The 14,305-nt window shown below is 45.9% G+C and overlaps 1 protein-coding gene across 1 annotated transcript in view; it reads right to left on the bottom strand.

Annotated features, from left to right (window-relative positions):
- Nucleotides 1-14,305, bottom strand: part of DOCK2 (dedicator of cytokinesis 2) — a 389,839-nt gene that overhangs the window by 291,145 nt on the left and 84,389 nt on the right. The window contains exon 23 of the mRNA XM_069484225.1: nucleotides 4,235-4,343. Within this exon, the coding sequence (XP_069340326.1) occupies nucleotides 4,235-4,343 (109 nt within the window). The remainder of the gene's footprint in view (nucleotides 1-4,234; nucleotides 4,344-14,305) is intronic.

The following is a 14,305-nucleotide window of genomic DNA, read 5'->3' on the forward strand; positions in this document are numbered from 1 at the left end:
AAATTTTTAGAGAATGTTTGCCTTAAAAGGTGGTTATTATCAAGACCAAATGAGCTAACAATATATGTAAAGCTTTTAGCGCAAAGCTTGACACACAATAAATGCTAAAACACACGAAACAGAACAAAGCAAAGTGGTGGAAGCTAGTATTCATTCTTTCATTCATTCAGCCAACAGATATCCAAGTACTTTCCATGTGGCAGCTGCTGTTCTAGACACTGGGGATATAAAAGAGTCCCTTGCCCTCCTGGACACTGTAGTTACTTTGTAGCATGAGTGACTATCATAATGGCCAAGAAAGCATGTCATTCATTACAAGCTGTTCATTTAATCCCACTTGCACCACCAAACTGGGCATTATGAAATATCACAGACCTTAATGAGAATGGGGCAAATTGGTCTGCATAATGTCACCATGTGCCCTTTACCTGCATTTGAACTACATCCAATTCACAGGTGTCTGGAGTTGACCCTCACGCTTGCCATCAGTTTTATCAACAACACTCACAGGCTGGCACACACAGGGACTTCTGAGCATGTGGCCCATTGTTGAAAACACGTGGAAACCCCTGGCCTAAGTCTTTCCTGTGGCATAGAGAACAGTGACTTTGGAGTCAGGAGACCGGGGTGGATTCAAATCCCCACTCCCTCACTGTAAATAGGTGTAATTTGGGGTGAGCTATTTAACTTTAAGAGCCTCCTGTGGAAACTGAGGTTGGTGGTTCCTTGCAGATCTCTGGCAGGATTGAAAACACTGTATATGAAGAGCCCAGTGCCATGACTGGCACATGGTAGGTACTTGATCAATGAAAGGTATTTCTACTGCTCTTTCTGCCCCCTTTGAACTACTGACTTTAAATTCTCCACGGGTTTGAGTGAGCCGCTGCCATGCCAACTCAAAACAAGAAGGAAAACCACAGAAAGCAATTGGCAAAAGCCAGATGAGCACTAGAAATGGGAGATAACTTGCTTAGGTCTCAGAACTCACGATGAACGAGGCTGAGATTTGAATCAGAGCTGCTCCACTTACAATTAAGGCAGGCATGAATAAGGGTTTCTACCATAAGCCGCTACACAGCTGGAAGTACAGTTTGAACCAGGAATGTCAATCACTGTCATCCTCACTCCATGCTCCCACCGACACCTGCGGCAGACATTACCAGATCGCATCCCTACAGCCTTGCACTATTGCACTAGGTGAAACCTTGCCACCCATGTTTTCCCACACAGTCAGTTCTTGTGGGTTTATTCCTTGAAATGCATATCTACATTTCTTGATCTAACTGAATAACTGAATGTCCTAACACTATTTGGTGTCACATAACAAGGTTAGCAACACAAATACCCCCTTCCAGATGCCACTTTAGTAAAATACGCAAAAAGCTTCTGTTTTATGATGAGCTAAAGGAGGAAGAGGTATAAATGACTAAAAATTATTTCAACTAAACTATGTAACAGGCTTCATACTTCATGCTTTAAATCTATTGCTTTGTTTAGTACTTTCAATAATTCTCTAAATTAGACATTAGGCTTCCTAATTTATAAAAGGATAAACTGAGGCACAGAAGCTGAAATGATGAGGTTATGTGCCCAAGTGCCCACCCAGGTCTCTGGTCAAAAGCCAAACCTCCTCTTCCTGCTGCAAACGTCAGAGTTTACAGATGGTCCCTTGTGTGGGGCCTGCTGATGTCGCAGAACCTGCCCTCCCACCCCCATAAGTCCCTTCCTAGCACCCTGAAACAGCATTGCATTCCCTCCCAATGGTACTGCTCTCCATATTTGAATATGACTCTAAGTTTTTCTTTGATAACTTTTCAACAGCCATGTAAATAGGTGAAAAGCATCATTGGTTTTATGTAAATCCCTAAAGCTAAATTTGGCCCTTCGAACAAATTCAAAAATTTAAAAAGAGATGAAGCCCATTCCTACAGCCCAGGAGAAGAAACCAGCTCAGTCTGGCCCAAATCACAAGGAACGGAAAGCATTTCTAACACAGTTACCCAGACAATAAGAACCTGGGTTAAAAGACTTAATGCCAAAACCACAATAGGCCATAATAATCATGTTAGTTCTCTGCATTTGCATAGTGTTTTATAATTTGCTCTTTTGCAGGCAGTGTTGATTTGATCCTCACCCACACAGTGACGTTTTAAAGATGAGGAAACTGAGGCTCTGAGAGGTCAAACGAGCAGCGTGAGGTCCTGCAGCTGACAAAGAACATTCTTATCAACCCGGTAAGTGCTCACCTGCTATCTGCGCTTCCTCTCTTTCCCTTTCCCTTTGTCCCTCCTTCTCTCCTTCCCTAACTCCTTCATCCCTGTCTCCCCCTGTTCCTTCCCACCAGCTGCAGTAGCCCGTCACAGAGAAACAGGTGCTGAAATCAGAACAAGTGGAACCTCTGCCTCTGCGGGGCGTCTGCTCCTTTCTCCTCCCCACCAGCTGGCCTTATCTGTTTGTTCATGTCTGCTCCCTCTCACGTCAGCTTCCCTGGAGCCTGTTTCAGACCCGACTCAACCCTGTGGCCTCTCCCATTGCCACTGGCCATCCTCAGCTCTCAGTGGATGTCCCGACACTGTGGCCTCTGACTGGAAGCTCAGCTGCTTCCAGTATGACACAGGCAGGGTGACAGGCTGGGACTCCTGCCGCATTTCTTCATGCTGTCCCCTGCTCCTGTTCCTTCCACTGTTAGAGAATAATGAGGGGTTTAGGAACATGGGGAAGATGTTTTGAAAAACCAGCAAGACATAAGGGAAGGTGAAAACTCTAAGACTGCAGTCCCAACTAACCCCACGGAAAATGTCCACCTCCAGCAGGTGCTAAACGAACAGTATAAAGAACAGTCTAGTGCAGTGGTTGTCAGCATGGAGCCAGGCAGGAACAGATCGGAATCCCGGCCATCCCACTTCCCAGGGACACGGGGCCTGGAGAAAGCTCTATCAACTCTCTGAGCTTCAGTTTCTTCATCAATAAAATGGAGACCTTAAGACCTATCCCTAGAATTGTGCATTTGTTCATTCACTTGTTCAATAGATATTTATGAAACATAAACTAAGTATTAGGACTGGTGAATTCACAATGGTAAATAAGACCCGCCCCCTTCCACACACATACACACATGCACACATACCTGGTTTCTACTAGTTGTTAAGTTAAAGGAAGCCATTACCAGAGTGGTTCCCAAACTTTGTTTCACATTAAAATCACCTGGGAATTTTTAAAATCCCTTTGCCCAGGTCACACTCCATACCAATTAAGCTAGAAAGTCTGGTGGTGGGAACCAGGCATCAGAATTTATGAAAGATCCCCAAGTATTCTACTGTGCAAAGTTCGGAACCCACAGTGTTAGCAGCAAACACTCCCTAGGCAAACTGCTGCCTCTGCTTCCTCACCTCCGTCCCAGTAAACACCAGGACCTCAGCCATTCTAACCAGACACTGGGCATCCCAGGCATATGGATATTTAAATTAGCAACTAAAAGAATAACACTGATGGAGAAGAAGAAAAAGGAGGAGGAGGAGGAGGAGGAAGAGGAGGAAGGGGAAGGGGAAGAGGAAGGAGAAAAAGAAACTTCAGTAACTCATTGATTTATATAAATGTGTTCGGGTTTTCTTTATTCACGACACATCAGGCAGACTCCCCCCTCCCACCACGTGCTTGTGAGTAAATTCTGTGAAAGTTCTAAAGTCTCCCCAAAACAGCCTCTTCATCCAGACTTTCTGCTGCTAAGCTCTTTCTCAAACACAGGACCAGGCCTCAGGGTTTCTCAAAGTTTTACAGACTGAACATTAGCATCATGAACCACTATGTTAGAGGACCCATTCTCTCCAAAGTGCCTCTTGTTCATAGAGGAGACCTCTTTAATCCCAAAAGGGAACCTGAGTTTATGTTGTCAAAAATTAAGAGTGAACTGTTGGAGTCTCAGTTTAAAAGACTGCCACCTCAACTGTTCTCACCATCAGAAGTGGATCAGGTTTGACTTATTTCCTTCCAGGTAACAGAAGCTTCAGAGCTACTTTAAAAGAAGGCACTGCTGCCTTCACGGGAAATAAACAATAAACATGAGCTCTCTTGCCACGAGGAGCCCTTGGTGTCATGATTATCAAACCACATGGCCAGACCAGGAATTCAATTAACACAAGGCTGCATATTTAGGTAAAAATAGACATTATCTCAGCATGCTCTCATTTATTGGATGACCAAGGCAAAGACATATTTTATTGTAGTATTAACCAACCTGCAAAAGGATGGTGGTTTTATATTGACTTTTCATCAGGTTGTTGATGGATTCAAAGAGCCGCCTCATGGATTCTTCAAACTCCATCTGTTCTTTGCCCTCGTAAAGCCTGAAAGAGATACATCTGGGTCATTTCTCAAGCCAATGGGCAATGCCACAGTGTATACCAGCCACAACCTTCATTTAAAATTTAAAAGAAAAAGGGGTGGGAGACGGGGACTTAAGGGAGAAGGAGTGAGATTCACAGCTCACGTCCTCTACAGAATCACACCCACCAGCACAGCATACGCCCCTTTCTGTCTTCTTTAAAACCCCGAGGAACCTCAAAGGGAGGAAATCTGCCTGAGCTGAGGGGATATTAATAATTTCAAGAATCAGAGGAGAGATTGTGGTCATCGGATTTTCAAAGCATCTTGGAAACATGAAAGGGAAACATGTTCAAATGCGCTGGCCTTTCCACTTAGCCGCTGCCTGCTCGTCAGATGGGACACCACCAGCCTGTGCTACGCCGGGCACCCTTGCTTTCCCCGACCCCTCGTCTTAAATTATTAACCTACTGTAAACCTTTGTTCCTCTGAGTATAGCGGCCCTGTGCTGTTATTGTAAAAATTGTAAACAGAATAGAGGGACGTAATGTAGAAAAAGGGAGACTCATTAATCCATCTGGGGAGACTGGCAATTGTCAGCATTCTGACGTGTATCCTTGCGGAGGTTTCCAATGCCGTTGCTAACACACACGTGCGACGCTGCCCAGAACCATCCTCTCGTGGAAAACCCGGCTCCAGGTTGCAGTCGTGTCAACCCCTCCCCCCGCTGTACCAGTGCTGCTCAGCCCAGGGCTTCTCCAAACAAGCCTTTATCACCCACTGTGAAATACTCCGGCCTAATCTGTGGCATCCAGTGTGAAATGTACAGAAGAGTGCTCCTGTCCCCAATTCAGATAAGGACAGTCTCTCCTGTCACAGCTCTATGGGGTCAAACACTCCTTGGTACACCGGCACCGGCAAAGGTGCTTTCCTCAGATAAAGCGCTGACACACTTAACAGGCTTGTTTGCTTCTCAGCCACAGAACAAGCCAGGCAGTCACGGCCCGCTGGGCACTGTCCCCATGACACCCTCACCCACGCCCGCACCTGCTTTCTGCTGTGTGTGTCTCTTCTGTTTACCTTCTGGAGTATTTATCACTCTCTTTCTCTCTGAGTGTCTCCATGTCTTTTTCTCTGCTTCTCCCTGTCTCTCTCTGATTCCACCCGTCTCTGTCTTAGTCACTCTGTCTCTTTCTGTCCTTCTTTTCCACATTAACCCCTCTATAAAGTAAGAAGCATAAGAAGACATGCTGAATGTTCCAGTGGGTATTGGGGACCTGGCAGTGCAGCTGACTTCCCAGGTACCTAGTTCGAGGTCGCAGAGACAAGGCTGTGAGAGGCCCCGGGAAGCCTGAAGTGGCCTCCTGCCTCGGGCTCTTCACTCTCTCCCCTCCCTAGCTCCACAGCCTGCTCTCCTCTCCCCACCCCTCCCATTTACACCGCTCACTCCTGAAGCTTCTCCTGCTGCTGCCACAGAGATAGCCCCCTTAGAGCACGTATTCTGGAGTCAGTCAGCTCCGGGTTCAAATCCTGACTCTGGCCTGCACAAACTGGACCCTTTATTAATAATAGGAAACCCTGCAAAGCATTACTATGCCCCAGACACTGTTCGTGTCTATATTAAATCACCTATCCTCACAACCACACTGTGACACAGGCCCTAACACGATGCCCATTTTGCAAAGTAAGGAAGCTCAAACCGCGTGCCCAAGAACACCACGCCGGCGAGTGTCAGAGCCAGAACGTGCACCTTGCCGCCGGCTCCCGAACCCATCCTCTCGGTCTGTCTGCAAGCTCATGTGCTCTGCACTTCACTGCCCATCCTAACGTCTGCAGCCTCGGCGTCTCCTCTGCAAAAGGCAGGCGTTGCACAGTGCTGTGTCAAAGGACTGTGAGGAGACCAGGTCACACACAAAGCGCTAGGCACAGGCTGAGCTCCATGACTGTCAGCTGCTGTCCTGTGGTTATTAAATGTAGCAGTAAGATTGTTATTACTGCCATCATCCCTGCCCCACAGACAAGGAAACAGAAAACTCTAAAGAGGCTGAACTTGCCCAAATGCCACCAAAGTGGAAGACATGGGACCAGAGGATCCTCTGCCTGCCCCAGCAGAGAGGAGAGGGTCTTAACCCAACGTGGTGCTGGTGCTTCCCTGTGAGATGAGCTGCTCGTTGTTCTCTGTGCCCACGGCCCTGGCTCTACCTAATGGATGGTCCATCCCCCAAATCTTTTGCCTTAAAATCTGTTCCTCTTTCCACTACCCAGGGGTGCCTGAGAACATTTAATAAACTACATCACAGTTGCTGTTACCGACCTGTAGTACTGAGCCTGCCCACTCTGTGTCCCAACCACATTTAACACCCAGCCGTGGCCGCCCATGTAGTCACATACACACGGGCTCTTTCTGTAGGGTGTGTGTGAGTGTATGTGTGAGTGTGAGAGTGTGTGTGTGTGTGAGAGAGTATGTGGTAGGGGTGGTTTCAACCAGGTCCTCGTGGAAACCACCTGCTCCACCCACGAGGATGGCCTCCAGCAACACTTCCCTGCTGGTGACCTGCCCACCCTGCCCTCCATAACTGAATGGTCCCATGCCAGTTCTCCCACTAGGACTTGTCATTTTTAACAAAGAAACACAAAAACAGGCTTTGCTGGGTGTCATCGTGATGGCAGCACTTCAGAGGGAAGGGTCACGAGCTCCTGCTGCAGGGATCCCGAGGCTGCCCTGCTTCCCTGCTTCCCTGTGTCTCGTTATTTAACTCTTCTGGGAGCTTAGGAACTGCACAAATATCTTTACAATATACTCCCTTTGTTGTTTAAACTGGCCCTGGTTCTTCCTGCAGCTCCCTGAAGTCTGAAACCAAGAGCTGCTGGGAAGCTCAGCGAGCCCTTAGTCCTGCTTTCATTGTAGCGATGAAAAGACTGAGAGCCGGAGTGGGGAAGTGGCTCGGCTTCACCATCTTTTAAATATTATTTGACTGAGGTGGGAAGGAAAAGGGACTTTCAGACTAGAAAACCAAGCCCATACTCTCCATTCAACTTTAAGCTTTGTAGGAAACTGAATTTGATTTCCACCAGAAAGAGAGATTGGATTTGCCCTGGGTCACACACTGTGCCGGCGGCACAGCTCACGCCAGAACGCAGCATTCGTCTGCGCCTTGAGACTCTAACAAGGGAAGGCAGATGACACAGATCCCACGGAGCCACGTCAGGGGCCTCTGCCTCAGTGGGAATCCAGTCTGCTCCCTGTTACTCATGTCACAAGCTAAGTACCTTAACACCACACTTGAATCCAGGGATAGAAATATATTCTGCACCTGCCTAGGTTTTATAAAGGATAAAAAGCAATTCTAGGGGGAAATGGGAAATATGTGTACATATACATGTGCATACACATTTATTTCTAAGCGAGGGAATGGCTGGGGATGGCAAGAAGAGTTAGAGGACATGACGACAGTCGGGAAGAAGAAAGGAAAGAGGAAGCTATTTGATGTAAAGGGCTTCGCTATCAAGCCAGACTCCTCCATGTACTGGCTGTGCGGCCTCAGATAAATTACTTTTCTGAAATCTTACTTTCCTTATTGATAAAATGGAGCTATAATGCTCAAAGGGTTATTTTGAGGTGGGGAAAAAAAAAGATAATGCTTTTCAAGTGCTTAATATTGTAGCCCGCACTTAATAAGTGTTAAGTAAACATGGGCAATTCTTATTGTTGTTGATTCCCAAGCACAAAAGCGATCATATTGGCAAACTCTCCGATCGAGACAGGGTCTCACTGTGGAGTGCAGTGGCACGACCACAGCTCGCTGCAATCTCGAACTCCCAGGCTCAAGGAATCTTCCTGCCTCAGCCACCCGAGCAGTTGGGACTGCAGGTGCAAGCCACCACACCTGGCTGTAAAAGGAATATTTCAAATAAGGAGTTACCAAGGAAAAAAATAAACAACGGTTTTAGGTTATATGGAAGAACTAACCTGATGAGAGTGGGGCGATTATGCATCGTGGGACCTCCCCTGCGAAGCTTGAAAAGACAATAAAAGAGCCTTCTCTAACTGTGATGCTTTAAATGTGGCCTTGAAGTCAAGGGCACAGCAGATGTAGCTTCTAGGTCCTTTTTTAGCGCTTGGTCTCTGTTATAGCTTCAGGAGGTAAACATTTTTTCTGGCCTCGAACGCCTGGAAAGATACTTCAGAAACCAGCTGATTCTGCCAGGGAACAAATTATTGAAGGGCCCTAAGGCCCTGACCACAAGGAAAACTGGAACAACCTGCGAGGCGCTGTTCTGGGGCACGCAGGTCCAACCGGAGCCAGCACTCCAGCTCCCAGGGCTTGGATAAATATAGCGGTGCTCGCTTGCATGTGATTCATTAAGGAGACACTGTGCACAGCTGAGCGCTCACTAACTGCAAATGGAGCCCCATATGGTGTGTACAATGCTTTGCATCGCCCCTTCCACGCAGGTACATAAAGCCTGAAACTGAGATGCCAACCTCAGGCTGGGAAAAGCAGGTGGGCAGATTCACTTTAGAATCTAGAGGCAGAGGGAGGGTCTCTTGACGCCCTGGCCCTATTTTATTTTCTGTGCTTTGCCCACTTCCAGCTCCTCTGAGCCTCATTTACGGGCATCTACCCCACCTCCCCCAAATTCCTAATTCCCTCCCTGCCTCTTTGAGGCAACAGAGACATTTAGACAGCACTGCCTGGGTTCCAAGCCCTACTCTGTCACTTATTAGTTAGGTGACCTTGGCTAAGTTACTTCATCTCTCCAAGGCTCAATTTTCCCATTAGTAAAATGCTATTGGCCCCATAAGGTTGTTCTAAAATCAAATAATGCATGTAAAGCAATTGGCACAGTGACCAGCACACAGTCAATAATAAATGTTGGCTATTATTACATCATATCCAATTTTTCTTCTGGATCTATCCCTTTTTGCTTCCTGAACCTTAAGAAGAAAGAAATCAGCATCTTTGTGAAGACAACTACCATTCACTGAGCACTTACTACGTGCCAGGCACTGCACTGGAGATAAACAAAAGGAAAAAAATGGTAAATCATTTTTTACCATACAGTGACAAAAACTGAAAAATGATAGTTTAATATTATTATTGAGCACTTCCTAGGGCTCAGGCACTGTGCTAAGTTCTTCACATGGATTAGCTCATTTGACAGGGGTTATTATGATCCGCAAAGGTTTAAAGAGGTCTGAGCAGGGCCAGGCACAGTGGCTCATGCCTGTAATCCTAGCACTCTGGGAGGCCGGGGCAGGAGGATCGTTTGAGCTCAGGAGTTCGAGACCAGCCTGAGCAAGAGGAAAACCCTGTCTCTACAAAAAATAGAAACATTAGCCAGCATCGTAGTGTGCACCTGTAGTCCCAGCTACTTGGGAGGCTGAGCAGGAGGATCACTTGAGCCCAAGAGTTTGAGGTTGAGGTGAGCTGTGATGATGCCACTGCACTCTAGCCAGGGCAACAGAGAGAGACTCTGTCTCAAAAAAAAAAAAAAAAAAAAAGGCATGAACAAGGGGAATTAAAGCCCAAGGGGAGCCAGGCCTCTGGCTGACACTGAACACAGTTTTGCCAGCTCTTCGGTGGCACCTCTCTGCCATCTGTACCCACCCTACCATGCCCCACCACCCACTGCAGCCTGTCGTCCCACCTGCTTCCTTCCCCAGCAGTCCCAGGAGTACACTGCAGGCTTAGCCCTGTCTTCCTCACCTGGTCACCCTTCTGGCTTCCTCACCTGGTCACTCTCTGCCTAAATTTGGTCTTGGCCAAGACACACTCCCAACTCATTTCACAAGAGCCTGGGAGCAAAACCAGATTAATTAAAAGCTTTTCAAAACAACAACAACAACAAAAATCTGTTTTAAACAAGTCCATGATCTTATATGGAACTGAACAAGTTACTCAATGAGATCATCACACCATTTTGTTACCTTGCCACACAGGTCAAAATACCTTTGTGCCCCTCAAATATGATGCAAGGTGCTTAAGGAACACCATAAAAGAGAAGCCACTCATCTAGTGAATTTCCCCAGGTGAATGATACACAGTTTACACACCATTAATTCAGACTATCATAGCAGCCGAGACCTCTCTACCATGATCCTGCATTCTTTATCATCACTTATTTTTCTATCTTTTGCACTGGAGTATAAGCTCCATGCAGACAGAGATCAAGGTTATCACTGTCATAATATCCCATGTCTAGCAATAGGCCTAGAACATCAAAAGTGAGTTATAAACAAACGATAAATTGTTGAATAAATGAACCTTAGCATCTTCAATGCAGCTCTATGGAAATGTCTTGAGAATTCAGAACTCATCACAGTTCGGTTAATTATAAAGTACCCATGCAAGATCTCAAGGATGCTATTAATAGCTTCTACTATGTAGCCTTTATTATTATTATTTTTTTTTTTTTGTTGAGACAGAGTCTCACTTTGTTGCCCAGGCTAGAGTGAGTGCCGTGGCGTCAGCTTAGCTCACAGCAACCTCAGACTCCTCGGCTTAAGCGATCCTACTGCCTCAGCCTCCCGAGTAGCTGGGACTACAGGCATGCGCCACTATGCCCGGCTAATTTTTTCTATATAGATTTTAAGTTGTCCTTATAATGTCTTTCTATTTTTAGTAGAGACGGGGTCTCGCTCAGGCTGGTCTCGAACTCCTGACCTTGAGCAATCCACCCGCCTCGGCCTCCCAGAGTGCTAGGATTACAGGCGTGAGCCACCGCGCCCGGCCTATTATTATTATTATTACCTTTAACTACTAAGACTACTACTGATACTATTGGCTGCTATTTATTATGCATTTGCTATGCATGAGGCGCTGTGCTAAGTGTTTTATAAATATTTGTTCTTTGATCCATGTGGCGCCCTGTGATACAGGTATCATCACCATGAAATGAAGAAGGAGATGGAGGCTCAGCTGAGTTGCATAACTTGCTCAAGGTCACTCAACTAATAAATGGCAGAGCCAGAATTTGAGCCCAGGAGTGTCTGGCTCCAAATTTCACCCCTTTAACCACCAGACAAGACTGCCAGTGGTTACTGCAGAACAGAGTAAAGTAACAGCTGATTGCCGGGAGCTGGAACAAGTCAGTGGGTAGGGAAGCACCATTTGCCCAGGGGGTGATGCTATGGGAATGTTGAAGCGAAGCTAGCAGGCTGGCTCTAACCTTTTTCTATTCCAGCTCTAAATCCAAGGTGACTTGGCTGGTATTCCTACCCCTCAGTCAATAATGTGCTTTATTCAGGTAGGTATAAATTAGTGACTTTGCAAAAAGAACCACTGGGTCTTTCCTGGTTTCAGAAGAGTGATTGATCATTCTGGGAAAATCACAATACTTTAAGACCAGAGCCGAGGAGTCAAGTGTATTTTCTCTCTCCCTCTCTTCCTCTCTCTCTCTCCCCACTTAGCCCCCTGCACCTGGGACCAAGAATAGCTATAGCTAAACCAGTGGCTGAGGATCATCCTTGCATTTATTAATCCTACTTACAGAATGAAACCTTCAGCGCACTCAGCAGGCACGTTTGAGTCAATGCAACAGGGCTGGAAAGGGCTCGTGAAAGACAGGGTCCCCTTCCTGATTCACCTCTTCCCTGGATGGTCACGGTCACCATCCCTACCCCTTCCCCCACCACCAAGGTCTATGAACCTGAAATAAATAAGAAATTGCAGATTAAGACGTGGAATTTTGGTCCAACAACCTTGGAGTTAGATGTCTTGCTCAACAGTGGCCAGAGAAATGTTTCGAAGGAAGCCAAAGGTGAGATGTAAAGATTTATTATGTGAGAAGAGAAAGAGGAAAGCTCTATCAGAAAGGGAGTAGGGAAGGGAGGGTCGGGATGTTGCCGGTGTGAATGACTAAGCGGCCCCAGTGGCAAGAGTCGCCTCCCCACGGGCCCCCGTCTTTGAGTCCCACCGGCAGCCCACAGACCAGCTCCTCACTCAGACCAGCTCCTGGTGCCCATCCTCTCGTCAATGACAAAGTTATCTCTATCAGGCTGTAACTTTTCCGGATTCTGACATTTGAGGTGGGATCACCCCTTAGGGCAAACTGCAAAGAAGTTTCGCTAAACAGTCTTTTCCCTGTAAATAACCCCAGGGAAGGATGATTTGTGATTGAGAGAAAGGAAGGCAAACTCAAACACGTGGGGAGCCTGTTTTGAAAAATGTCTAGAATGAACACATAAAAATTAACGCAATCACTGAAGAAAAACTGCCTCAGGTGGAAGCATAAACAGCCTAAATGTAAAAAAAAATAGAAGTTAACAATATGGAAGAAATGAAAGAAAAACAATCCATCTAAAACGTTCACTTTACTTTTAAAATATGGCAACCCCGTGTAATAAATTCATAGTAAGCAGGTAATAAGATGCGGGCAAAAAGCCTTGAAAAGAACTTTAAGTTATGGATAGCGTGTGACGTGTGCCCCGTGCCATCCTTCATTCCACTCAGAGGAGAGCAGACTTTATGTAATTTGGCAAGAAGGACTGAGTTGCATAATTCTGCACTTAAGTAAATTTCACCATTAGCATGAAAAATGGCATTCAGGGTTTTTTTCCCCCAATATAATTAGAAATTGAATGTTCCCAAAACAATGCTGTTAAAGATAGAAGGAAATTCTCTTTCTCTCTCTCAATCTCTCTCTCTTTTTTCCCTCCACCCCCCCCACATGCTTCCAAGACATATAGACAAAAATATAGATCGCATCGCATCATCTACATGAAAGAGAAAGTAATATTCAGCAGAGTCCTTCTAGTTCTTTCCCTATGGCCCAGTTGGTCCAAAAGTTTGGATGACAAGAAGAAATTAGGTTTTAACTGTTTCTCTTATGATTTCTTCCTTTAGTTTTTTTAATAACCTAGGAGGTTTCCATGGAAATCCTAAGTGATAACAGAAAAAATTAAGTTGCAGAATGGTTATATGCACGTGCATGCAAAACTAGTAAAATCTGGAAATCTACACTTTAAATCAATACTTTAGTTGCCTCTTGGAAAGGGGATTATATATGAGAACAGTCCCATTATACACATTTATTTTACAGTCTCTTTTTTTAAACAAATATTACATTTAATTTTTAAAGAAAGAACTCTACTCTTTCTTTGCAGTCAATATTTCTTGCCTTCTAGCATGTTCCTACAACAACCCTTTTCCCCAAAGCCTCTCCTGAATTTTCTCATTCTCGCGTGGGAACTCGGGCTAAGGCCAGGGAATCTAATTCAAGGTCATACAACTGGAGGCGGTTTTCCCTGTACAGTTACAGGGTAGAGATGCTGATTTTTCACCTCCTGCTTCTGGCACTGACTTGCAGCTGGAAAGACAATTGCCTAAGAAATGTCAAGTTATTATTACTCTAAACTGCAGTCATGCCAACAGCGTTGAACTTTGTCCTTTGATTCCATGGCTTCCTGAGAAGGCTAATTAACCCCAGGCTTCCTGCTCTTCCACTGAGAACCTCAACACTTGGTGTGTAGTTAAATAGAGTTTTTAACATTTTCCTTACTAATGGTGCCAGTTTTAAAAATACATGTGTGGTCAAACTCTTTCATTTTGAAATTTGGGCAGACCCAAGGAAGTGCAGCGTTTAAACACACTGAGGGTGAGTTATTGCCCAGGAGTGAATCCAAACCGACTCCATCACTCACGATGAGGTTTAGCAGATCACTCCACTCTGGGCCATCGTTCCCTCGTCTTTAAGTAAACTATTTACCACTGGGGTAAACCTCCAGGATCCTTATCTGGCATCTATCGTCAAAGAGTCAGGACAGAACATGTTGATGATCCGATTGTCGGAAACCAAGCCTGCTCTGTCTCTAGTTTCCAGCACAGGACGTGGCCTCACCAGTGCCCAAGTCGGAGACCCAGGGTATGCAGGGGTGGGTCTTGAAAAGCTTAATGTCATTCAGTCCTCAAGGCCCATTAACCCCAACCCCAAAGCCATTCGCCCTCCCCCACCTTCATCAGCACCACCACGGCCCAAGTTT

Source organism: Eulemur rufifrons, chromosome 10 (assembly GCF_041146395.1).
Source record: "Eulemur rufifrons isolate Redbay chromosome 10, OSU_ERuf_1, whole genome shotgun sequence".
NCBI lineage: Eukaryota > Metazoa > Chordata > Mammalia > Primates > Lemuridae > Eulemur > Eulemur rufifrons.